This window comes from Mobula hypostoma, chromosome 5, assembly GCF_963921235.1.
Source record: "Mobula hypostoma chromosome 5, sMobHyp1.1, whole genome shotgun sequence".
Lineage (NCBI taxonomy): Eukaryota > Metazoa > Chordata > Chondrichthyes > Myliobatiformes > Myliobatidae > Mobula > Mobula hypostoma.
This window is the reverse complement of record NC_086101.1, coordinates 34,033,777-34,057,481: the sequence shown is the minus strand read 5'-3', so window position 1 is coordinate 34,057,481 and position 23,705 is coordinate 34,033,777. Positions and strand designations below refer to the sequence as shown.

The 23,705-nt window shown below is 52.9% G+C and overlaps 1 protein-coding gene across 1 annotated transcript in view; it reads right to left on the bottom strand.

The window, feature by feature from the left end:
* LOC134346745 (collagen alpha-5(IV) chain-like) overlaps positions 1-23,705 on the bottom strand; it is a 131,431-nt gene that overhangs the window by 20,961 nt on the left and 86,765 nt on the right. The window contains exons 25-41 of the mRNA XM_063048339.1: positions 22,458-22,649; positions 21,414-21,582; positions 20,344-20,436; positions 19,850-19,954; positions 17,548-17,645; positions 16,775-16,925; positions 15,421-15,534; positions 14,746-14,913; positions 13,110-13,199; positions 12,882-13,034; positions 9,393-9,491; positions 7,980-8,069; positions 7,486-7,625; positions 5,204-5,330; positions 5,038-5,118; positions 4,207-4,305; positions 40-90 (exon numbers count right to left, since the gene is read on the bottom strand). Of these exons, the coding sequence (XP_062904409.1) occupies positions 40-90; positions 4,207-4,305; positions 5,038-5,118; positions 5,204-5,330; positions 7,486-7,625; positions 7,980-8,069; positions 9,393-9,491; positions 12,882-13,034; positions 13,110-13,199; positions 14,746-14,913; positions 15,421-15,534; positions 16,775-16,925; positions 17,548-17,645; positions 19,850-19,954; positions 20,344-20,436; positions 21,414-21,582; positions 22,458-22,649 (2,020 nt within the window). The remainder of the gene's footprint in view (positions 1-39; positions 91-4,206; positions 4,306-5,037; positions 5,119-5,203; positions 5,331-7,485; positions 7,626-7,979; positions 8,070-9,392; positions 9,492-12,881; positions 13,035-13,109; positions 13,200-14,745; positions 14,914-15,420; positions 15,535-16,774; positions 16,926-17,547; positions 17,646-19,849; positions 19,955-20,343; positions 20,437-21,413; positions 21,583-22,457; positions 22,650-23,705) is intronic.

Sequence of the window (23,705 nt, the reverse complement as noted above, 5' to 3'; positions counted from 1 at the left end):
CAGTGCTGAAAGAGGTGAATTATGAAAAGCTCCACTTACCCTTTGGGCCAGGACGTCCAGGTTGTCCGTGCATGTCTCTTCCCGGTAGACCTGGAAATTCACAACAGGCACAGAGTGGAGTGAGACAAAGGCATACGTTACCGTACTGTACTCCATTTTGTCACCCATAGTTCAGTCCCTCCCCACCTACATCCGGGATACATCTCATGCCCTCCACCTCTTCAATAACTTCCAGTTCCCCGGTCCTGACCGCTTCATTTTCACTATGGATGTCCAATCCTTATACATCTCTATTCCCCATCAAGAAGGCCTCAAAGCCCTCTGCTACTTTCTGGGTAATAGACCTCACCAGTTCCCCACCACCACTACCCTCCTCCGGTTGGCGGAACTGGTTCTTACACTTAATAACTTCTCTTTTGGCTCTTCCCACTTTCTTCAGACCAAGGGTGTAGCTATGGGAACTTGCATGGGCCCCTGCTATGCCTGCCTGTTCGTTGGTTATGTGGAACAGTCTGTGCTCCAAACCTATTCTGGTACTGCTCCCCAACTTTTCTTTAGGTACATTGACGACTACATTGGTGCTGCTTCCTGCACCCATGCTGAGCTCGTCAATTTCATCGACTTTACTTCAAACTTCCACCCAGCCCTCAAATTCACTTGGTCGATCTCGGACACTTCTCTCCCCTTTCTCGATCTCTCGGTCTCCATCTCTGGAGACAGACTGTCCATTGACATCTTCTACAAGCCCACTGACTCTCATAACTACCTCGACTATACCTCTTCCCACCCCGCCACATGCAAAAATGCCATTCCCTATTCCCAGTTCCTCCGTCTCTGCCGCATCTGCTCCCAGGATGAGGCTTTCCGTTCCAGGACATCTCAAATGTCCTCTTTCTTTACGGATCATGGTTTCCCTTCTACCATCATCAATGATGCCCTCACCCACATCTCCTCCATTTCCCACACTTCGGCTCTCACCCCATCCTCCCGCCACAACAGGGACAGAGTTCCCCTTGTCCTCACCCACCACCCCACCAGCCTCCGGATCCAGCACATTATCCTCTGCAACTTCCGCCACCTTCAACAGGACCCCACCACTAAGCACATCTTTCCCTCTCCGCCTTCCATAGGGATCGGTCCCTCCGCGACTCCCTTATCCACACATCCCTCCCCACCCGGCACTTATCCCTGTAAGCGTAAGTGCTACACCTGTCCCTACACCTCCTCTCTTGCCACTATTCAGGGCCCCAAACAGTACTTCCAGGTGAGGCAACACTTCACTTGTGAATCTGTTGGGGTCATCTATTGCATCCGGTGTTCCCGGTGCGGCCTCCTCTACATCGGTGAAACCCGACGCAGATTGGGGGACCGCTTCGTCGAGCACCTCCGCTCCATCCGCCAAAACAGACAGGATCTCCCAGTAGCCACCCACTTCAACTCTGCTTCCCACTCCCATTCAGGTATGTCCATACATGGCCTCCTCTACTGCCATGATGAGGCTAAACTCAGGTTGGAGGAGCAACACCTCATCTACCGTCTAGGTAGTCTCCAGCCCCTTGGTATGAACATAGAATTCTCCAACTTCCGGTAATTCCCTCCCCCTCCCTTCCTCTATCCTTATTTCACCCTGCCCCCTCCCCCAGCTGCCTATCACCTCCCTCATGGTTCCGCCTCCTTCTACTACCCATTGTGTTTTCCCCTATTCCTTCTTCACCTTTCCTGCCTATCCCCTCCCTGCTTTCCCTTCCCCAACCCTTTATCTTTCCCCTTACTGGTTTTTCACCTGGAACCTTCCAGCCTTCTCCTTCCCACCCTCCCCCCACCTTCCTTATAGGGCCTCTGCCCCTTCCCTCTACAGTCCTGACGAAGGGTTCTGGCCCGAAACGTCGACTCATCGTTTCCACGGATGCTGCCCGGCCTGCTGAGTTCCTCCAGCGTGTTGTGAGTGTTACAGTACTGTAAGAAGCCAGCGGTAACTGATTACAGCCGGGTGTTTGTACTGTGACGATGATCAGCCATCATTATTAATAGTCCATTGTCTGGATGTAAGAGCCAGGCACGAGGTTTCAGCACACAGGCATGTTGTGGCTTTTGGGAGCTGGGATAAAGGAGCTGACCTGGGAGGTGGAAATAGGAATTCTCCAAACTTGAGACTGTTTTCTTCCTAAAATAACCCATTAATTTCACAGGAATTCATCTAACTGAAAGAAGGCTGGTCCATCTGCTTGTACTTGTGTTGTGTACCCACCCTCTCCAGGAATTTCTTTCTCATGTGAGCAGCAGGTCTTAAATATAGATGAATCAACCCGTCCTCCCTCCCTGTCCAACCTGGGAACCTTTCACCCCTTTGCTTATCAAAACGTCCACCCTCCTCCATTGTAAAGTTGGTCATTAACCCTGCTTCCATAGCCCTCGGAAGGAAGAGGGTTCCAAAGACATAACTTTGAAACAAAAAAAAATGCCCATCTCATCTTAAATTGGTAACCATAAGTTTTAAACCATGACCCCTTGTTCCAGATTCTCACACAAGTGGAAACACTATTTCCCACAGCCATTGTGCTATCACCCCCCCCACAGTCTTCTATGTTTCTACAAGGTCCCTTCTCAGTTTTCTAATGTGCAGATACGCGCCTGGTCGCTCGACACTTTCCTCTGTTCCAGGAATTAGTCCAATGTTTCCAGCATTTTTCTGTTTTTGTTTCAGATTTCCAGCATCAGTAATATTTTGATTTCTGTTGTATTGATAAGGTCTTTCTGAACTGCTTCCAAAGCGTTAACATGCTTCCTTAGATACAGAGACCAACAGTGTACCCTCTGTCCTAGATGTGGCCTCACCCATACGTGTTGTAAAGATGGGTCAAACGAATGGAAACTGGAGTATAATAATTCATTATTATAATGAACCACGTCCTCCCCACTGACGTGTCCAGTTCCTCTCACGACAAGCTTCCCCAGTTGCAGCATCTTATTCTGCACATTGTGCACACTAGGACATAGGTGCCTCTGCAACCTTTCATTCTTCAAGTAATGCACTTTTGAGCGGGTGTTTCTTCATCGGCTCAGTTAATTATGATGTTTCCTATGGTGGCAGAGTCTAAGACCAGAGGACACAGCCTCAGAATAGAGGGGCATCCTTTTAGAACGGAGATGAGGAGGAATTTCTTTAGCCAGAGAGTGGTGAATCTGTGAAATGCTTTGCCACAGGCGGCTGTGGAGGCCAAGTCTTCAAATATATTTAAGGCAGAGGTTGATAGATCCCTGATTGATCAGGACACGAAGGGATATGGGGAGCAGACAGGAGACGGAGGCTGAGAGGAAAATTGGATCAACCATGATAAAATGTCAGAGTAGACTCAATGGGCCACATGGCCTAATTCTGCTCCTATATCTTATGGTCTTAGGTCTAGGATAGCCTTAGAAAGCCTCTAGGCCCAGCACAGTGCCTGGCATGTACCATGAGAAACAACTTGGGTCAGTGGTGGAGGCCTCCCCCTACCAGATTGAAAGACTACAAAAAAAATTTGCGAGGATGTTGCCGAGACTTGAGAACCTGGGTTACAGGGAGAATTTGAGCAGGCTTGGGCTTCATTTCCTGGAGTGGAGGAGAATGGGGTTGGGGGGGGTAGATTTGATAGAGATATGTAAAATTCTGAAGGTATAATTAGGGTAATTGCAAGCAGGCCTTTTCCATTGAGGTTGGGTGAGACAAAAACTGGAGATCGTGGGTTAAGGGTGAAGGGTGAAAGGTGAAAAGTTTAAGAGAAACATGAGGGGGTGCTTTTTCACTCAGATGGAGGTGAGAGTGTGGAACAAATTGCCAGTGGAAGTGGTGGATGTGGGTTTAATTGAAGAGAAATTTGGATAGGTACATGGATGGGAGGGTTATGGTCCAGGTTCAGGTCAATGGGACTGGGCAGAGTGGACTAGATGTGTCAAAGAGCCTGTTTCTGTGCTCTGGTGCTCTATGCCTCTATGACCAGGATCTCCAGTGGGCAGCTTCCAGAACTGGTGGGATGGGGAAGAGGATGTTGTATCAGAGGCCTCACCTCTTGTTAAGATCCAGACAACCAGGAAGCCCTGGCCACAGCAGGACCACCTGGCAAACCTTTGTGACTGCCCGTCTGATTCATTGTTCAGCTTTAATAATGCAAAGCAGCCCGATCACAAACAGAGCACACACCCACACCCTACACCGTGCTCTCCTACCTGGATTGCCTTTCTCCCCAATGACACCGGGTATTCCATCGAGGCCTCGTGAGCCTTTGTCTCCAGGAAGCCCAGGGATTCCCGAAGTCCCCGTGGGACCTGCAGCAAAACATGGGATGAATGAGAGGGAACTGGCGACACGGCAAGATAGTCCTTGTAGATCCCAACATTGCATCCTTCTTTCTTCCGGAATTATCCATCCACACTGGGGAAGATCACCCCTGTAGTAATTCCTTGTGGGGTACTCTGTATTGACCACTATGGTAACTATCTGTGTGCATATTTGTTCCAGAGGAGAATGGGTGGTCATTAGCTGTGGGAAACATCATGAACCAATTCTCATTCCCAGGCCCTGGATTGTGCAGGAGAAGTTCTCCTGAAGGAATGGAGATCGGGGTACTTACACACCTTACTGGGGTCAGCTGAGTAACAAGTGGGGTCAGGTGATCTGATTCCTGATCAGTTCCCAGGCAGGTACACCAGGGACCATTTGTCCTGAGACAAGGTATGAGGGTCACCTCTCCCCATCTTTCTAAGGCTGTTTCAGAGAGATTACTTGAGGGACAATAGGAAGCCATTTCGCTCACGGACCAGTTCTAACATTCATCCTAACAATGGTCCAACTCCACTTTGGTGCAGAGTGGACCAAGGTCGGAGAGTGGAATAGAAACCACGCCAACAGCCAGAGCTCGGGGAGGAGAGTGAACCAGGGTCAGGGTGGAAGAATAGGCATGGACGAGATGGCCAGAGTGGCCTACTTCGGAGCTGTGTGTAATTCAGCACAGATGGGAGGAAGGTTCTGGTAGAATGGCTGGAGATATGGTGACCTACCTGGTAGTCCTGGGCTTCCGGCGAAGCCTGGTTCACCCATGGGTCCAACGTCACCTTTGGTGCCGGGTGGTCCTGGATTACCTGGGGAGTGATGGCACTCAGTCAGGACCCGTCTCTATCCAGAGCCACATACCTGTCACTTCACCCAACCGTCCCATTAGCTCACCTGGGATTCCTGGCGCTCCTGGACTCCCCTTTGGACCTGTCGGCCCCAGTGTACCCGGCAACCCCGGAAAACCGGGATTGCCTATTGGTCCGGGGTCACCTGGAAAACCCGGCAAACCTGGATCTCCCTGCACACACAACAGAATCTGGTCAATGGCATCCACATTAATGTTGGAGATCGCTGAGCGCAGTGGAGGTGGGTGGTGAGGAGATGGTGGAGGAAATTGATGAGGGTATTGCAGGGAAGAGAGGGGAGTCAGAGGGAGATCGAGGGGTTTGGGGGAAAGTTAGAGAGGATTGGTGAGAGGGGTGCAGAGGTTATTGAGGGGGTGGAGGGTTGAGAGTCAGAGGTTGAGGGGTTTTGTAAGGAGCAGTTGATGAGACACCATAGGACATAGGAGCAGTATTAGGCCATTCAACATATTGTGTCTGCTTTACCGTTTGATCGTGCCTGATTTATTACTCCTTTCAATCCCATTCTTCTGCTTTCTTCCCATAATCTTTGACACTCTTACTGACAAGAATTTACCAACCCCTGACTAAATATACCCAATGACTTGGACTCCACAGCCATCTGTGGCAATGATTTCCACAGATTTATCACCCTCTGGCTAAAGAAATTCCTCTCATTTTTGTTCTAAAGGAACACCCTTCTATTCTGAGGCTGTGCCCTCTGGTCCTAGACTACCCCACGATTGCAAACACCCTCTCCACGTCCACTCTATCAAGGCCCTTCAATATTAGGTAGGTTTCAGTGAGATCTCCCCTCATTCTTCTGAACTCCAATGGGTGCAGGTCCAGTGACATCAAACACTCCTAATACAGTATATTAAGCCTTTCATTTCCAGGATAATTCTTGTAAACTTCCTCTGGACCCTCTCCAATGCCAGCACATCATTTCCTAAGTATAGATCCCAAAACTGCTCACAATATTCCATGTGTGGTCTGACCAATCCCTTATGAAGCCTCAACATTACATCCACGCTTGAATATTCTGGTCCTCAGGAAATGAAGGCTAACATTGCATTTGCCTTCCTTAATACTGACTACTGGGTGGTGAGGTAGATGTACATCTCTACCAAAGGAGGTGTAGGGTGCTCCTTCTTGCCGCTAGCCTGCAGATCACCCTTGGGCAGGGTGTAGCACCTGCTTAGCCTCCCAGTCAGGGTCACTTGAAGCCATGTGTGGGGGTGGATTGTGGATGGTTGTATGAGCAGCTGGTGCACGTCACAGTTCCTGATTATGCAAACCTCTGGCGCCCCAGGCAGACAATCTCTGAAGAGTATTGATAATGGCTGGGGTCACTGTCTTGTAAAGACACTGCCCAGAAGAAGGCACTAGCAAACCGCTTCTGCAGAAATATTTGCCAAGAATAATCTTGGTCATGTAGACCATGGTCGCCCATGTCATCCAGAAGAGGCCCATGATGATGATGATGATGACTACAGACTCAGCCTGCAAGTTATCCAGTAGGGAATCCTGCACAAGGACTCCCAAGTACCTTTGCACCTCAGATTTCTGAATTCGCTCTCCGTATAGAAAATAGTCTATGGCTTCATTCCTTCTACCAAGTGCATGATCATACAGTATTCCATCTGTCACCCTCCCATTCTCCTATCTGTCTAAGTCCTTCTGCAGTCTTGCTGCTTGCTCAGCACCACCAGCCCCTTATCTGTGTTTGTGAGGATAGTGGTTAGAGGTGGGGTGGTAGGTTGTTGAGGGGTTTGGAGGGGGGGGTGGAGGTTGGAAGGTCGAGCTGGGTTGGAGTTAGGGGCAGAAGAATGGTGAGGTGCTCCGTTCTGACAGTGGGGATTCTCTACCACAGTGGAGTTCTGGAGTTGGCACTGAGGTTGGATTTGCCCAGTGTTAACCTGGGTACAGCAGACAGTGCCAGTGTGCAGTGCTGGTTGGTTCCAGTGGAGTCAATCGAAACCAGTCAGAGGTGACTGGACAGGACCCCAGGCCATTCAGATTCCAGCCTACTGCCACCCCGTGGAATGCCCACTTGGGGCTGTGTTCACTGTCTGGCACCCTAACATGGAGCAGTACTCACTCCCATGTCCTCCACCAGACGATTTGCCGTGTAATTAGCCCCTTCCACTCTGGGGAAGAGGCTAATGATGACAGCCTTGTGGGTAGAGTTTCCTCTCCCCCGTCGGGGACTCGGGGGGGCAGAGGGTCGGGAGAGGTTCAACGGCCATTGCTCCCCTGGGCTCACGCCTACATCGGCCACTCTCCCTCGCAACCATCTGATGGCTCTCTTACGCCACCCGCCATACTCACCTTCTGACCCTGCTCACCCGGGATCCCGTACCCCGGCGGGCCGGGGTCTCCCTTGACACCTTTCTGACCAGTCCTCCCACTGAATCCAGGCATTCCTCGCTGTCCTGGGGAGCCTGGCTGGCCGGGAGGGCCGGAGGCACCTGGGAAGGGAAAGCCAGCGCGTCAAGATCTCGGCGTCCAAACACACCGAAGCCCGGGAGCTCCTCTCCCCTCCTCGCATGGTCCCCATCTCAAAGTCTCCCCAACCTGCGCAGAGACTGGATGGTAGACACGGTGGTACTGGGAGAGCATCATACTGGGGAGGGGTATATCGAGGGAGGGTCACGTTGTGGGAGGAGCAGTACTGCGGGAGGGTCACATTGTGGGAGGGACAATAACCAGAGGGACGGTGATGAGGGAAGGTCACACTGAGGAGGGAGCGTTCCACAGTCGATACACAATGACTGGAGACCCAGAGGGAACCTCAGGCTGTGGATGTCAATGCACATACTTACCTGGAAAGCCCATCTCTCCGATCTGTCCTTTCTCTCCGGGGATACCTGTGCTTCCTGGTTTTCCTGGGACTCCAGGATCACCCGCTGGCCCTGTCCGAGAGAGATTCTAGTCACTTTCGGCTCAACAGTATTTTATTCCTCTCACTCCCCCAGGACCGCCTCTGCATTGCATCCCCAGCCGGGACCTGCAGATGGGGGCTGGGTAACCGATGTCTGTGTCCTCAGGGACAGAGACACATACACTGCCTATCTCTCCCCACCCCTCCTCCCCCCCCCCCAACCGCAGTCACCCCTCTACCCACCAGGGCATCCTGAAGTGAATAGCCATGGGGAAACAGTCCAGCTCGCTCTCCTCCTGTTCCCTCTACTTGCCTCCCCCAAGATCTGCCCCTTAGTTCTCATTCCTTTATGCGGAATCCTCAGTGTTATCACTCAGGTGAGTCCACTACACCCTTGGAATCAGACCGGAGTTTGCTAATGCTGGGACCAGGCCTGAATGCACAGCTTCAGGTTGGAGAATGCAGCTGGTAGTGCAGTGGGGCAGGAGTGGCGAACCTGTGGCACCCACAAAAAACTTTGTGGTGCCCTCTGTCAGATTTTTAAATCCCACCCACAATAAAAAAAAAGGCACATAATGATTATCTTTGCTACCGAATGAAGCAGCAAATGTTTTTAAATAGTCCAAAAACAGTGATATGTTTTCGCAGGAAATATCTCACGCTGACTTGGCATCAGCTAGGCAGGTCTGAGAATACGTGGCGTTGGATGATAAGTTTTGAAATCCTCGCAGACCTGGTGTACATATCAGCTCGACAGGTGGATAGTAAACAATTAGGCCAATTGGCACTGGCTCCGCTCTGCTTATATTTTATTCTTCTGTCATTTGTGAGGGAACACTGGATTTTCAGTGAGAGATATGTTAAATACAAGAATGTAGTTTAGTGCTCTATCAATATTCATGTGGCCTTGTTTTCAGTGGTGAACTTGGTCGTTGAGTTACAGGAGTAGACTTACTGATGAAACTAGTGCTAAATGTCCAGCTCTCAAACAACAAAGTACAAACCAGATATGAAGTATTCACCATCATTATTGCAGCAACGTAAGTGTCAGGGAGAGTAAAGTTTTTTTAAATAATCTTCCTTTCCTTGATTTTTTTAATGAATACGCATCAAAGCCTATAATTTTACATTCACCTTTCTTAAGTTATATATGAAATACAATAACAAAACTATTTAGAGATGATGTTATTTTTCCATTGTCTTTTTAAAAGATTAATATTAATAGTTCTTGAACGGGTTTCTTAAAATGCTCCATTTAATTCAATATGTCTCTGTTATATTCCTATTAATAGTAAAACAATGAATGCCAACACGAATCCTGCCCAGCCACCCCAGTGTTCCCGCAGATCCTTACCTGGCTGTCCTGGTAATCCTGGGTCCCCATCTTTCCCTGCCAGTCCAGGATCACCAGGAATACCTGGGTGCCCCTTGGATCCTGCAGAGCCGGTCTTCCCTGGAGATAGGACAGACACGGGTTAAGCAGCGGGGGGAATGCAGTTTTCTGTACGAATGGGTTCCATCACAGCCCAGGTCTCTGGTTACTAAGGTCAGGAGCTAAGGCCAGTATGCCTACAGGGACAATGGACACTCTGATGCGGAGCCAGTATGGGCTCTCAGGGCTGAATGGCCTCCGTGAGTGCTGTCACTTGGGGTTCCGTGTGATGCACCTCCCATCTGTGCCCGAGGTCCTGGACTCAAATCCAACCATGGACAAGCTAAAGGGAAGGTCACACTGTGGGAGGGTCAGTACTGAGAGCAGTTCACACTATGGGAGGGGTGGTACAGAGGGAGGGTCACACTGTGGGGGGGTGGTACCGAGGGAGGTTCACACTGTGAGGGGTGGTAATGAGGGAGGCTCACACTGTGGGGGGGTGGTACTGAGGGAGAGTCACACTGTGGGAGAGTGGTACTGAGGGAGGGTCACTCGGTGGGAGGGGCGGTACCAGGGGAGTATCACACTGTGGGAGGGGTGGTACCGAGGGAGGGTCACACTGTGGGAGGGTGGTACCGAGGGAGGGTCACACTGTGGGGACGGTGGTACCTGGGGAGGGTCACTTGGTGGGAGGGGCGGTACTGAGGGAGGGTCACACTGTTGGAGGGGTTGTACTGAGAGAGGGCCACTCTGTGGGAGGGGGAATACTGAGGGAGTGTCACACTGTGGGAGGGTTGGTACTGAGGGAGGGTCACTGTGGGAGGGGTGGTACCGAGGGAGTGTCGCACTGTGGGAGGGGTGATACTGAGGGAGGGTCACACTGTGGGAGGGGGAATACTGAGGGAGTGTCACACTGTGGGAGGGGCGGTACTGAGGGAGTGTCACACTGTGGGAGGGGTGGTACTGGGGAGGGTCGCTCTGTAGGAGGGGTGGTACTGAGGGAGGATCACACTGTGGGAGGGTTGGTACTGAGGGAGGGTCACACTGTGGGAGGGGTGGTGCTGAGGGAGGGTCACATTGTGGGGGGGTGGTACTGAGGGAGGGTCACACTGTGGGAGGGTGGTGCTGAGGGAGGGTCACACTGTGGGGGGTGGTACTGAGGGAGGGTCACATTGTGGGAGGGGTGGTACTGAGGGAGGGTCACACTGTGGGAGGGTGGGGCTGAGGGAATGTCACACTGTGGGAGGGGTGGTACCGAGGGAGGGTCACACTGTGGGAGGGGTGGTACTGAGGGAGGGTCACACTGTGGGAGGGGTGGTACCGAGGGAGGGTCACACTGTGGGAGGGGTGGTACCGAGGGAGAGTCGCACTGTGGGAGGGGTGATACTGAGGGAGGGTCACACTGTGGGAGGGGGTGATACTGAGGGGGTGTCACACTGTGGGAGGGGTGATACTGTGGGAGGGTCACACTGTGGGAGGGGTGGTACCGAGGGAGAGTCACACTGTGGGAGGGGTGGTAATGAGAGAGAGTCACAGGGTGGGAGGGGTACTGATGGAGGGTCACACTGGGAGGGGTGGTAGTGAGGGAGAATCACACCGTGGGAGGGTGGTACTGAGGGAGGGTCACACTGTGGGAGGGTGGTGCTGAGGGAATGTCACACTGTGGGAGGGGTGGTACTGAAGGAGGGTCACTCTGTGGGAGGGGTGGTACCGAGGGAGGGTCACACTGTGGGAGGAGTGGTACTGAGGGAGTGTCACACTGTGGGGGGGGGTGGCACTGAGGGAATGTCACACTGTGTGAGGGGTGGTACTGAGGGAGTGTCATACTGTGGGAGGGGTGGTACCGAGGGAGGGTCACTCTGTGGGAGGGTGGTACTGAGGGAATGTCACACTGTGGGAGAGTGGTGCTGAGGGAATGTCACACTGTGGGAGGGGTGGTACTGAGGGAGGGTCACTCTGTGGGGGGGTGGTACTGAGGGAGTGTCACACTGTGGGAGGGGTGATACCGAGGGAGTGCAACACTGTGGGAGGGGTGGTACTGGGGAGGGTCACTCTGTAGGAGGGGTGGTACTGAGGGAGGGTCACATTGTGGGAGGGGTGGTACTGAGGGAGGGTCACACTGTGGGGGGGTGGCACTGAGGGAATGTCACACTTGTGGGAGAGGTGGTACCGAGGGAGGGTCACATTGGGAGGGGTGGTAGTGAGGGAGAATCACACCGTGGGAGGGTGGTACCGAGGGAGGGTCACACTGTGGGAGGGGGTGATACTGATGGGGTGTCACACTGTGGGAGGGGTGATACTGTGGGAGGGTCACACTGTGGGAGGGGTGGTACCGAGGGAGGGTCACACTGTGGGAGGGGTGGTACCGAGGGAGAGTCACACTGTGGGAGGGGTGGTAATGAGAGAGAGTCACAGGGTGGGAGGGGTACTGAGGGAGGGTCACACTGTGGGAGGGGTGGTACTGAGGGAGGGTCACATTGTGGGAGGGGTGGTACTGAGGGAGGGTCACACTGTGGGAGGGTGGTGCTGAGGGAATGTCACACTGTGGGAGGGGTGGTACTGAGGGAGGGTCACACTGTGGGAGGGGTGGTACTGAGGGAGGGTCACACTGGGAGGGGTGGTACTGAGGGAGGGTCACACTGTGGGAGGGTGGTGCTGAGGGAATGTCACACTGTGGGAGGGGTGGTACTGAGGGAGGGTCACACTGTGGGAGGGGTGGTACTGAGGGAGGGTCACACTGTGGGGGGGTGGCACTGATGGAATGTCACACTGTGGGAGAGGAGCTACTGTGTAATACGACTGCTCACTGTTCAATAGTGATGTCAATCCACATCAAAGTTCTCCTCACTTACCACCCCACTAGCCTCCGCATTCAGCGCATAAATCTCTGAAACCTCTGCCATTCCCAACAGGATCCCACCACTAAGCACACCTTTCCCTTCCCTCAACTTTCTGCTTTCCACAGGGATCGCTCCCTACGCGACTCCCTTGTCCACTCGTCCCACCCCACTGATCTCCCTCCTGGCACTGATCCTTGCAAGTGGAACAAGTGCTACACCTGCCCCTACACCTCCTCTCCCACGACCATTCAGGGCCCTAAACGGTCCTTCCAGGTGAGGTGAAATTCACCTGTGATTCTGTTGGGGGTCATCTACTGAAACCGGTGCTCCCAGTGTGGCTTCCTGTGTAGCGGTGGAGACCGGATGTGGATTGGGAGACCGCTTTGCCGAGGACCTATACTCTGCCTGAGAAAACGGGATCTCCCGGTGGCCACCCACTTCAATTCTACTTCCCATCCCCATTCTGATATGTCAATCCATGGCCTCTTCCTCTGCTGTGACAAGGCTACACTCTGGAGGAGCAACACCTTGTATTCCCTCTGGATAATGTGCAGGTATACTCATGCATGTCTGTGTAATGGACACCTGTGTGCAGGCACTGCCTCCGCCCCTGTAGTGATTCATCCTTTACCTGGTTCCCCAGTGTCTCCCTTCTGTCCCTTCATCAACGCCATCGTGCTATTGTCCAGCACACCGGGCCGTCCCTCCACGCCACTTTCCCCCTTTGTCCCCTTCTCTCCGGTGTTGCCTGGAGCACCGGGGAATCCCGGTAACCCTGGGTCACCTGCGGAGGAAGAGAGCATCAGTATGTGCAGTTACCACGGTCGCTAACACGCCCGCGGATAGGGTAATCACTGACCTTTGCCGCCGGGCAGTCCCACAATTCCTGGATTTCCGGGAAAACCTGGACCCCCTGGGGCACCCATCACTCCCATCTCTCCTTTTGGACCTGTGGTTGGTGGAGGAAGATCAGAAAATAGCAATGAATGATCAGGAGGATGACGTTCTGAGATCAACAATGAGGAGAGAAACACAGTTTATTATTGAAGTTCCATCTCGGTGCAACTATAGAACAAAGGGTTCTGATACCATCTGGAGGACAGCTCAGACTATCAATCAATGTTGGAATCCCCGAGAGAGGGTCCGAGGTGACGGTGGATGATATGGGTAGAAATTGATCCTTCCTACCCCTTTCTAGGTTCTTCAGAGAGTCAGACTCCCAAGCCTCCAGCACTCTGGGACCCCCCTCCTGCCAAGCTGAGGGTGCTTGAGCCCTGAGGAGATTCCCAAAAGGACCAGCTTGGTGAAAGTGTGAGAGAGTTACTGTGAAATGGGGTAGTGGTGGGGAACACCCACCAGCTGGTCAACTTGGAGGGCTACCTCATGAAAATGTCGACGGATGAGGGTCCAGGACTAAAGACCCCTGGGAGGGTCTGGGTGCCGCGGGGTTCTCAGACCTTTGCAGGAAGTGTGAAAGATCAACGGTAGTCAGGCAAGGCTGGAAAACTTGGCCCTGTTCTTGGATATTACTACATGAGAAGGTGGGAGGAGGTTTACTGCAGCAGTCCCAGGGAGGTTCCGTGGAGAAACCAGAGATACGTGGAAATGGGCAGGAAGTTGGAATATCATGTTCATTTCTGATTGCCTCCTTGTAGGAAAGGTGTAGAAGCTTTGGAGACCATGCAGGGACTTACCAGGAGACTGCCTGCACTAGAGAGCATGTCTTTTTATAATAGGTTCATTAATTTAGGACTTTTCTCTTTGGAGTGATAAGCCCAGGGTAGAAATGGGTAATACAAGGGGGCATCGTTTTAAGGTGATTGGAGAAAAGCTTAGAGGGGACATCAGAGGAAAGGTCTTCACATGCAGAGTGGTAAGCGCATACCAGGGGTAATGGTAGAGGCAGATACATTTGGGGCATCTAAGAAACTCTTAGATAGGCACGTGGTTGGTAGAACAATGGAGGGTTATGTAGGATGAAAGGGTTAGATTGATCTAAGAGTATGTTAAAAAGTCGGCCGAAGGACTGTACTGTGCTGAAGTGCTCTTTGGTCTGTGTTTTATGTTCTGTGTCTCTCCCTGGATCTATGAGACTCCACTCCTTGGAAGTGAAGGGGAAATTTAATGGATGCATTTGGAGTTGGAAAGGATTTTGATGGAGTACAGGGAGAAATTGTCTCCGGGGCCAGGAAGCTAGGGGACCAAATGACATGGAATAAAGAGTATCGGAGAGAGGGGGGGAGTGTTTTCACGCAGTGAGTTGTGGCAATCTGGAGTATGCTGGAGTTGGATGCAACGAGAACTTTCAGGAGGGACTTTGGGAGAAGTGGGAAAGGAGAAAAGTGGGGAAGAAGCAGGGAGAGCGTCTGGTTAGGGATTCACCGAGCCTCCAGGACTCCCGTCCTTTTCCGAGCTTCCGTAGTTTTGGACTTGATTTGGGATCGGTTTGCATTCCAAGTTGGGAGGGAGAGGAAGTTCTGCAAGCTGTCACTCACCTTGAAGTCCAGGAGGTCCATCTCTTCCTGGTAGTCCAGTCTCACCTGGGTTTCCAGGAGGTCCAGGGAGACCCTTCGGCCCCCTCAGCCCCTGCTCTCCCTGTGGACCTGGGATGTCCAAGCCTGGGAAACCAGGGTCTCCTTTGAGTCCAGGGGGTCCCGTGTATCCTACGGGAATAGAAATCACCATGGTTACGTCACTGGTTAACCTCCCCACAGTTCTGTATTTATGTGGTCCTCCAGCTCACCCCTCTTTCACAATCTGTCTCCCCGTCCTCTCCAGGTCTGGACTTGGCTCCCTCCAAATCTTCTGCTGTTTCTTCCTCTCCCCACCCCCTCCCTCACCTCTCTCGCGCTGGTAGCTCAGTGGGCTGTATTCCAGCAAGTTCTCACCACTTCCTGCCCACTCCAGCGACCAAAACTCAGAAATCTGACGTTCCTGCTGGAGGTAACTGAGGTTTGAGCTCTGGGAGATGTCAAGGACTTGCCTCCCTGCTGAGGAGGGGCAGGCGAGCACCCTCAATCTCCCTGCCCACCTCCCCGAAGTAGCTTGTTGCCCCTTAGCGATCCATCTCGTTGGCGTCACGTTGCTGTGTACAGTTCCTGCCCTGCTTCAGCCCATGGTAGGTGGTACGCGCCATGCTGGTGTGATCGACATTGCCGGCTAGGACCTACCTATCAGGCCTGGTGGCCCCTGAAGTCCTGGTTTGCCGGGTATGCCTGGTGCTCCGACCCCCGAAGGTCCAGGAGGTCCGGGGGGACCCTGGGAACCTCGCAGACCCGTGTGGCCTGAAAGAAGGAAGAGGACATGAAATCTTCAGTTTCCAGAGCCCGATCGTCCGATGCCAACAGTCACGGCCAGTAACGCTGTAGAGGCCCCAACAACTCACAGTCACCATTCATAGGTACGTTTACGTCTGTATATACTTACTGGCCTGATATTCATTTTCTTGCAGGCATTCACAAGAAAATAAAGAAATACAATAGGACAGATGAAAATCTATACATAACAAAGCCTGACAAGCTGTGGACAGATAAATATCACCAAGAACATGAATTGTAAAGTCTGTATGTTTAAAATCGGTTCAGTGAAGTTACCTATGTCTGATAGTTGTAGGAAAATGACTGTTCCTGAACCTGGTGGTGTGGTTCCTAAAGCTCCTGTACCTCCTGCCCAGTGGTAATAGCAAGAAGCGATACAGTCTGGACCTTGGGGCTCCTCGATGATGGATGCTGTCGTCTCATGGCAGTGCTCTTTGTGACTGTGTTTGTGATAGAGAGGGCTTTGCCTGTGATGGACTTGAACTCAGATGGGACAGTCACAAAGACACGGTGGCTACAGCCGTGGGCACGGGGGGGGTTGGAGGGGCGAGATGCAGAGCTGGGGATTCTCCGGAGACTGGTGCACCTGCTGACACCCCCCAGCAGCTCTGACAGGATGATACCGTCAGCTTGACGAGCACCCCAGCCACCCTGACACACTGCTCCCTCCGGAGTACCATACCCGCGAGCCTCAGGACGGCGACCTGCGGCAGTGAGCAGAGCCGGCGGAGAGAGCTGGGCACAGACGAGGCCAACCCATCACACACAAGAGAAAATCTGCAGATGCTGGAAATCCAAAGCAACACACACAAAATGCTGGAGGAACTCAGCAGGCCAGGCAGCATCTATGGAAAAGAGTACCGTCGACATTTCAGGCCGAAACATTGACTGTGCTCTTTTCCATAGATGCTGCCTGGCCTGCTGAGTTCCTCCAGCATTTTGTGTGTGTGGAAAGCCCAACCTATCCTGGGCGACAGTTGACCAAGCCACGTCCTAATTGTACTGAAAGGTGCTGGCCTGTGAATGGGGGGGCGCGTGGAGAAAGAGAAGGGTGCCGTGGGGAGGGTTGGGTGCCGTGTGGAGAGAGGGGTGGAGGTGTGAGGAGAGCCAGTGTCAGGAGGGTGGGGAGAGGTGCCGGTAGATGCCTAGAGAAGGGGCTTGCTCATTCCCATAGGCACCGCGCTCCCCATCCCAGACCTTCACTCACCTTTACTGCCGGGGAAACCCGGAGATCCCGGCTGTCCCGATCTGCCCGGGATCCCAGGGAAGCCTGCATCCCCTTTAAGTCCTGGAACGCCATCCAACCCCGGGTTGCCCGGGAACCCCGGCGGGCCCGGAAGCCCCACTCCCGGAACACCCTGGATCCAGGGAAAGAGAGGGTTAGCTGCTGGGTGAGAATGGGGGTCGGGGAGGGAGAGAGGGAGGGAGGGAAGAGAGGAGAGGGAGCGGATGGGGGAGATGTGGTATGAGGTAGAAGGGAGGGAGGGGAGTGGAATCTAGAGAAAGGCATAGGAAGAAGGGTAATCAAGGGTGGAGGGGAGAAAAGTGGGCAGGAGGGAGGGGGAGGGAGATGGAAGGAGTGGGAGTGAATGGGTGGAGAGGTAGGAGGTGGAGATGAGGGACAGGAGCGAGGGAAGGGAGAGGGGAGGAGAAGGGAAGGGGGGAAGGAGATGGGTGTGTCCTCTACACCTGTTTCCCCCCCCAAGTATTTTCACAGAACCCCTCTGTAGTCCCCACCGTGCTGTCAAGCAGCGTGGCCCAGATCACAGGAATACCCTGCTCCTCTCCCTTCATGAGCTTCTGGCCATCCCATCCGTCCATGTCCTCTGGGCACCCCCCCCCCCATCCCCGCTGGGACCTTCGGTGTTTGCTGAACTGCCCCATTAACTTTCAGCGCTGCCACCCCAGTATAGACAGTGCCCTCCGCTCTGCAGACAGGGGATACCACCGAGCCTAGGGCAGGCAAGCTTCCCCACTGACCTTCTCCCCCGGGAGTCCAGGTGGGCCAAGCTGACCATCCACTCCCGGCGGTCCGGTGAAACCAGGAGGACCTGGTTCTCCAGGAAGTCCGTCCACACCTGGGGAAGTGAAGGAAGAGGGATTATTCTGGGCATCATAGACCAGTGAGTCTTACACCACACCGCTGGAGAGAATTCTTACAGTCAGGATTTATGAGCATTTGGAAAAGCATAATCTAGTTAGGGATAGTCAGCGTGGCTTTGTGAAGGGCAGATTGTGCCATAGGAATCTGATTAACTTTTTTGAGGAAGTGACAGTTTGATGAAGATAGAGCAGTGGACGTGGATTTTAGTAAGATGTTTCACAAGGCTCACCAGGGTGGGTTCGTTCAGGAAGTCAAGAGGACAGGGTTCAGGGAGACTTGGCTGTGTGGCTTGTGCACAGAAGGCAGAGGGTGGTAGGAGATGGAATGTATTCTGCCTGGGGCTCGGCGACAGCACTGTTCCGGCACCTCTGCTCTTTGTGAAGTTGATGAATGACTTAGATGAGGAAGTGGAAGGGCGGGTTAGAGAAAACTTGAAGATTGGTGGTGTTGTGGTAGTGTAAATGGTTGTTATAGTTTGTGATGGGACGTTGATAGGATGCAGAGCTGGCCTGAGAACTGGCAGTTGGAGCTCAATCCAGAGAAGTGTGAACCAGAGGTCGAACTTGAAGGCAGAGTACAAGGTAGGATTCTTAGCAGTGTTGGGCAACAGAGGGATCCTGTGGTCCTGTCCATAGATCCCACAAATTTGCCGGGCGTATTGATAGGGTTGTTAAGAAGGTCTCCATTAGTCGGGGGATTTGAGTTTAAGAGCCGTGAGGTAATGTTGCAGCTCTGTAAAGCTCTAGGCACCACAGTAATGTAGCGGTTAGCATGATGCTGTCATGGCAACGTAGCGGTTGGCGTGACAGCGTCACGGTAATATAGCGGTCAGCGTGATGCCATCACAGTAACGTAGTGGTCAGCGTGATGCTGTCAGTGACATAGCAGTCAGCGTGATGATGTCAGTAACGTAGTGGTCAGCGTGATAATGTCAGTAACGTAGTGGTTAGTGTGATGCTATTACAGCTCGGGGCATTGGAGCACAGAGTTTAATTCCAATATCATCTGTACATCCTCCCAGTGGAATGCGTGGGTTTTCCCTGAGTACTCCGGTTACTTCCCACCATCCAAAGATGTATCGGTGGGTTAAGTGGTCATTGTATATTGTCCCGTGATTAGGTTAGGGTTAAATCAGGGCTAGGCGTCATGGCTCGAAGAGCTGGACAGGCTTACTTCATACTGTAGCTCAATAAATAAATAAATAAATAAATGTGCTGGACAGTTTATAGTTACCAAAGGGACTACGTGATAATGGTATGCACTGTTCCATTACAGTGCAGTGTGCGACATTACAGTACAGGATGTACCATTACAGTGCGGTGTGCGACATTACAGTACATGGTGTACCATACAGTGCGGTGTGCGACATTACAGTACATGGTGTACCATTACGTTGCGGTGTGTGACATTACAGTACATGGTGTATCATTACAGTGTGGTGTGTGACATTACAGTACAGGGTGTGCCATTACATTGCGGTGTGTGACACTACAGTACATGGTGTACCACTACATTGCGGTGTGTGACATTACAGTACAGGGTGTACCATTACAGTGCGGTGTGTGACATTACAGTACAGGGTGTACCATTACAGTGTGGTGTGTGACATTACAGTACATGGTGTATCATTACAGTGTGGTGTGTGACATTACAGTACAGGGTGTGCCATTACATTGCGGTGTGTGACACTACAGTACAGGGTGTGCCATTACATTGCGGTGTGTGACACTACAGTACATGGTGTACCACTACATTGCGGTGTGTGACATTACAGTACATGGTGTACCATTACAGTGTGGTGTGTGACATTACAGTACAGGGTGTACCATTACAGTGAGGTGTGTGACATAACGTGTCATGTGAAGAGGGTGTTACAGTGCGGTGTGTATTGTTGTAGTAGATGGTGTTACAGTGTGCTGTGTACTGCTCTAGTAGAGGGTGTTATAGTGTGGTGGTGTTGTTACAGTGCAGTATGAACCATTGCAGTATGGTGTGTGTCCTTACAGTCAGTGTGAACCATTACAGTGTGGTGTGTGTCATTACAGTAAGTGTGAACCATTACAGTGTGGTGTGTGTCATTACAGTGTGGTGTGTGTCATTACAGTAAGTGTGAACCATTACACTGTGGTGTGTGTCATGACAGTGCAGTGTGAACTGGTAACAATGAAACAACATTACCTTTAGGCCCGGTGGGGCCTGGAAATCCTATCCCCGGTGGACCTGGATCCCCTTTGGGTCCAATGGCTCCCTGCGAACCTGGGAAACCCGGAATACCTGGATCCCCTGTTGGGAGGGTCAGCAACAGTGTTACACACCCTCATACACAAAGTGTCTCACAAACCTTCACTCATGCTGTCACATACCCCACACACACACACACACACACACTCACACACACACACTGCCTCACACGCGCAGTGCCTCATACGTTCACAGAGTCTCACAGTGACACACATACAATACCACACTCACACACCCTCACTCAGTGACACACAGCCTCACACACACACATACAATACCACACTCAGACACCCTCACTCAGTGACACACAGCCTCACACATCTCGTGTGACACACCCTCTCTGGGAGGATGACAGGTAACTGGGACACTTTCTGCATGTTACTTGATGACGGGCCTGTGGGGGTGGGGAGGGGCGGGTGTCGTCGATGTACCTCTCCTCCCTGGCTGGCCCCTTTCTCCTTGTGGGCCTGGAAATCCTGGTGGTCCTGGCAAACCAATGGATTTTCCCGGTTCACCTTTCTGACCTGTTGCAAGGAAGGTTGAAACAATGAGCGTCCGTCCATCTGTGAACATGTGCCCCGCCTCACCTCCCTGTGCCCAGGTACCGAGCCCTGTTGTCCTGGGTTATGGTAAGAATCAGGACTCTTCCAACCAGAAAGGTTCACACCCCACCCCCCCCACCATGTCAAACAGGCTGTTACAACACCCACCCCTCAGCAACGCCACGACTCTCTCACGATACACGTGTCACTGGCCCTGGCCCACACAGATACGCCACTGGACGGCGCTGGGAGTTTAGAATTTATACCTTGTTTTCAGTCCCTCGGGAGCACACCTCCCCCCACCTCAACCCCCTGAGATCTCTGCCCTCCAGTCCCCCCAGGGCACAATGACCCAGACTGCTGAACCTCCCCCTCGAACCTCTCCTCCTCCTCTAAACCTCTGATCAGATGTAGAGGTTAGGTCTGGGAAGGGAGGGAGGGAATTCAATCCGTTGCTGCTGCTGGGAAAATCTGTCCCAAATGTCCATGGAGGCAGATTCTGGATTCCGGACTGCTCGTTCCTGGGAGTGAATGAATCAGGGCATGGGGGATTGGAGGGATCGGGGTGGGGGAGGTGGAGTCAGGAGGGAGGGGCGATGGAGCGTCCCACCCTGACCCAGCACGTTGTCCCTTTCCAATCCTCTCACACACTGGGTGGGTAGTGGTGGAGGCCCTGCCCACGCCTGCCAGTATCCGGAGGGCAGGGGCCAGTGACGCTGACGCTTACTGAGTGCACATCCATGGGGGATGTTTGTCAGCCGGGGCGATCCCTCACTGCCAGTGCCCAGCTCCCTGCCAGCCCAATCCCCCTAGTGCGCACCCACCCCCTGCTCCACACCCCACGTGATGTCACCGCAGTGACTGTGACCGGCCGGCGAAGGGAAGTCAAGGGGCTGGGGGGTTTGGGGTACAACACCGACTGAGGGGGGCATCGGCAGGGGTGGGATTCATGGACTTACCTCTGACCCCAGGCAGGCCTGGCTGTCCTGGGAAGCCCGGGATGCCCTTTCCCCCCGGGTGTCCCGGTGGCCCGATGCCGGGGGTGCCTGGTGGTCCCTGGTCTCCTGGTAGTCCGTGAGGTCCTGGAGGCCCTGGAAGCCCCTGCTCTCCTTTGAAGCCGATCGTTGCCTGAGCGCGGGAGAGGCCGTTAGCAGCTGGAGATCTGTTGGCCGTAGATGTTGATCCCACCCCCCAGGGCCGGCTGGACACAGCACCCCTGCCCTGCCTGCGGAGGAGGGGTGCCGGGTCACTCACCCCATTATCGGATATACCATCACTGCCTCCGTGCAGCCCTCACTGGGAGACTGCTTGGACAACCCCAGAGAAAGCTCTCCCACTGGACCCGGGAACCCCAAGAGGAGAATCTGTCACCAGTATCCGGCGGTCGTGCACCTGGGGCTTCTTAGGAGGGTGGGGAATCATGGAAGATAAGTGGATTCACCAGTAGCTGATTTACAAGGAGGTGGGAAGGATTCACAGTGGAGAGGTGTGGAGATTTACGGTGGGTGGAGGCGGATTCGTGGGATGTGTGTGAATTCATGGGGGGGTGGTGATGATTTATGAGGGTGGGGGGGGTGGAGATGCACAGGGGAGTGTGATTTACTGGGAGAGGGGGAACGCACCCACCTCTCTGCAGATTACCAGCGATGGTGCCAAGTTCCACGACAGTCTGAGTACTGGGTATTGGGGGAGTCAGGAAGGGGGATGGGGAATCGGGAAGGGAGGTGGGGGAACCAAGAAGCGGGGTGGGGAATCAGGAGGGGGATGGGGAATCAAGAAGGTGGGTTGGGGAATTAGGAAGGGAATGGGAAATCAGGAATGGGGTTGGTGGAATCAGGCAGGCGAGGTGGGGAATCAGGAAGGGGGATGGGGAAGATTTGGGAGGGAAGGACAGGGTGGGGAGATGTCTCAGTGTGTCGCCATGGGACTGGGGCTGAGATTAGCCCCACAACGTCTCCACCCCACCCCATCCCTACCCACACCCCGCCATTCCCGTCACTCACTGGCTCTCCTTTGAATCCAGGCAGGCCGGGGGCTCCATCCTTCCCGGGAATTCCATTTGCACCAGGAATGCCACGATTTCCCGGAAAACCCCTCTCCCCCCGGTCTCCCTTCAGACCGGGCAGAGCGAGGATGTCACCAGGGTCGCCCTTGGCTCCGGGAATTCCCATCGGCCCTGGAACGCCGGCAGAACCCTATGGAAACGAGGGTTTCCGTCAGTTACTGACACAGGAACAGTACAGTAACCCCCCCCCCCACACACACACACACACACTCTCTCTCTCTCTCTCTCTCTCTCTCTCTCTCTCTCTCTCAGAGTGAGTTTTTTTGGGTAGATGATTCGTTTACATTTGAATGACTTTGGCCACCAGACTTCTATTTGACAAAGTACTGTGGATTGAGCCCACAACAATGCGCTTCCTAAAAAGGTGTGAATACCAGATGCTTCTGGCGCCGTAGTTTGACCAGATGCTGTAGTTTCGAAGATGATATTATAAATATTAATTGTCTTCTATGTTAGCATGTAAAATGGCAAATAAATGTATTGTGGATTTAACTTGCATTCCTGAAGGCTGTGGATACCAACCCAGACATGTTGGCATCAGGAGGAAAGGATGAAGTCAGAAGGTGTGATGTTTGTGTGTAGCTTCAAAAGGAAGCATTGTCTATAACTTTTTAAGTAGCGATTGCCTTTGTGCTTAGCATAGAAATATCGAGCCCACACTGGGTTAGCAAACCTTTCTACCGAAAGCGTCTCTGTCCGTATGATACCTGCTGTACCTTGTTGTGTCGAATAAAGAAGCTGCTTTGTATCTACCAGTGACTCTGTCTGTCACACACACACAGCCACAATCCACACACACACACACACACACACACACACACACACACATACACACACACACATACACACACACACACATACACAACACGCACGCACACACACACACACACACACACACACACAATCCACACACACACACACAGCCACACACACACACACACAACCACACACACACACACACACACACACACACACACACATACACACACACACACACACACCCACACACACACACACACACACACACACACACACACACACACACACACACAACCACACACACACACACATACACACACACACACACACACACACACACACCCCGACATTCCCACACAGACCCTCTTCCCCATGGCAGTGCTTTGCCCCCCTCATTCTCCTCCCACCCTGTCCAATCCATCCATTG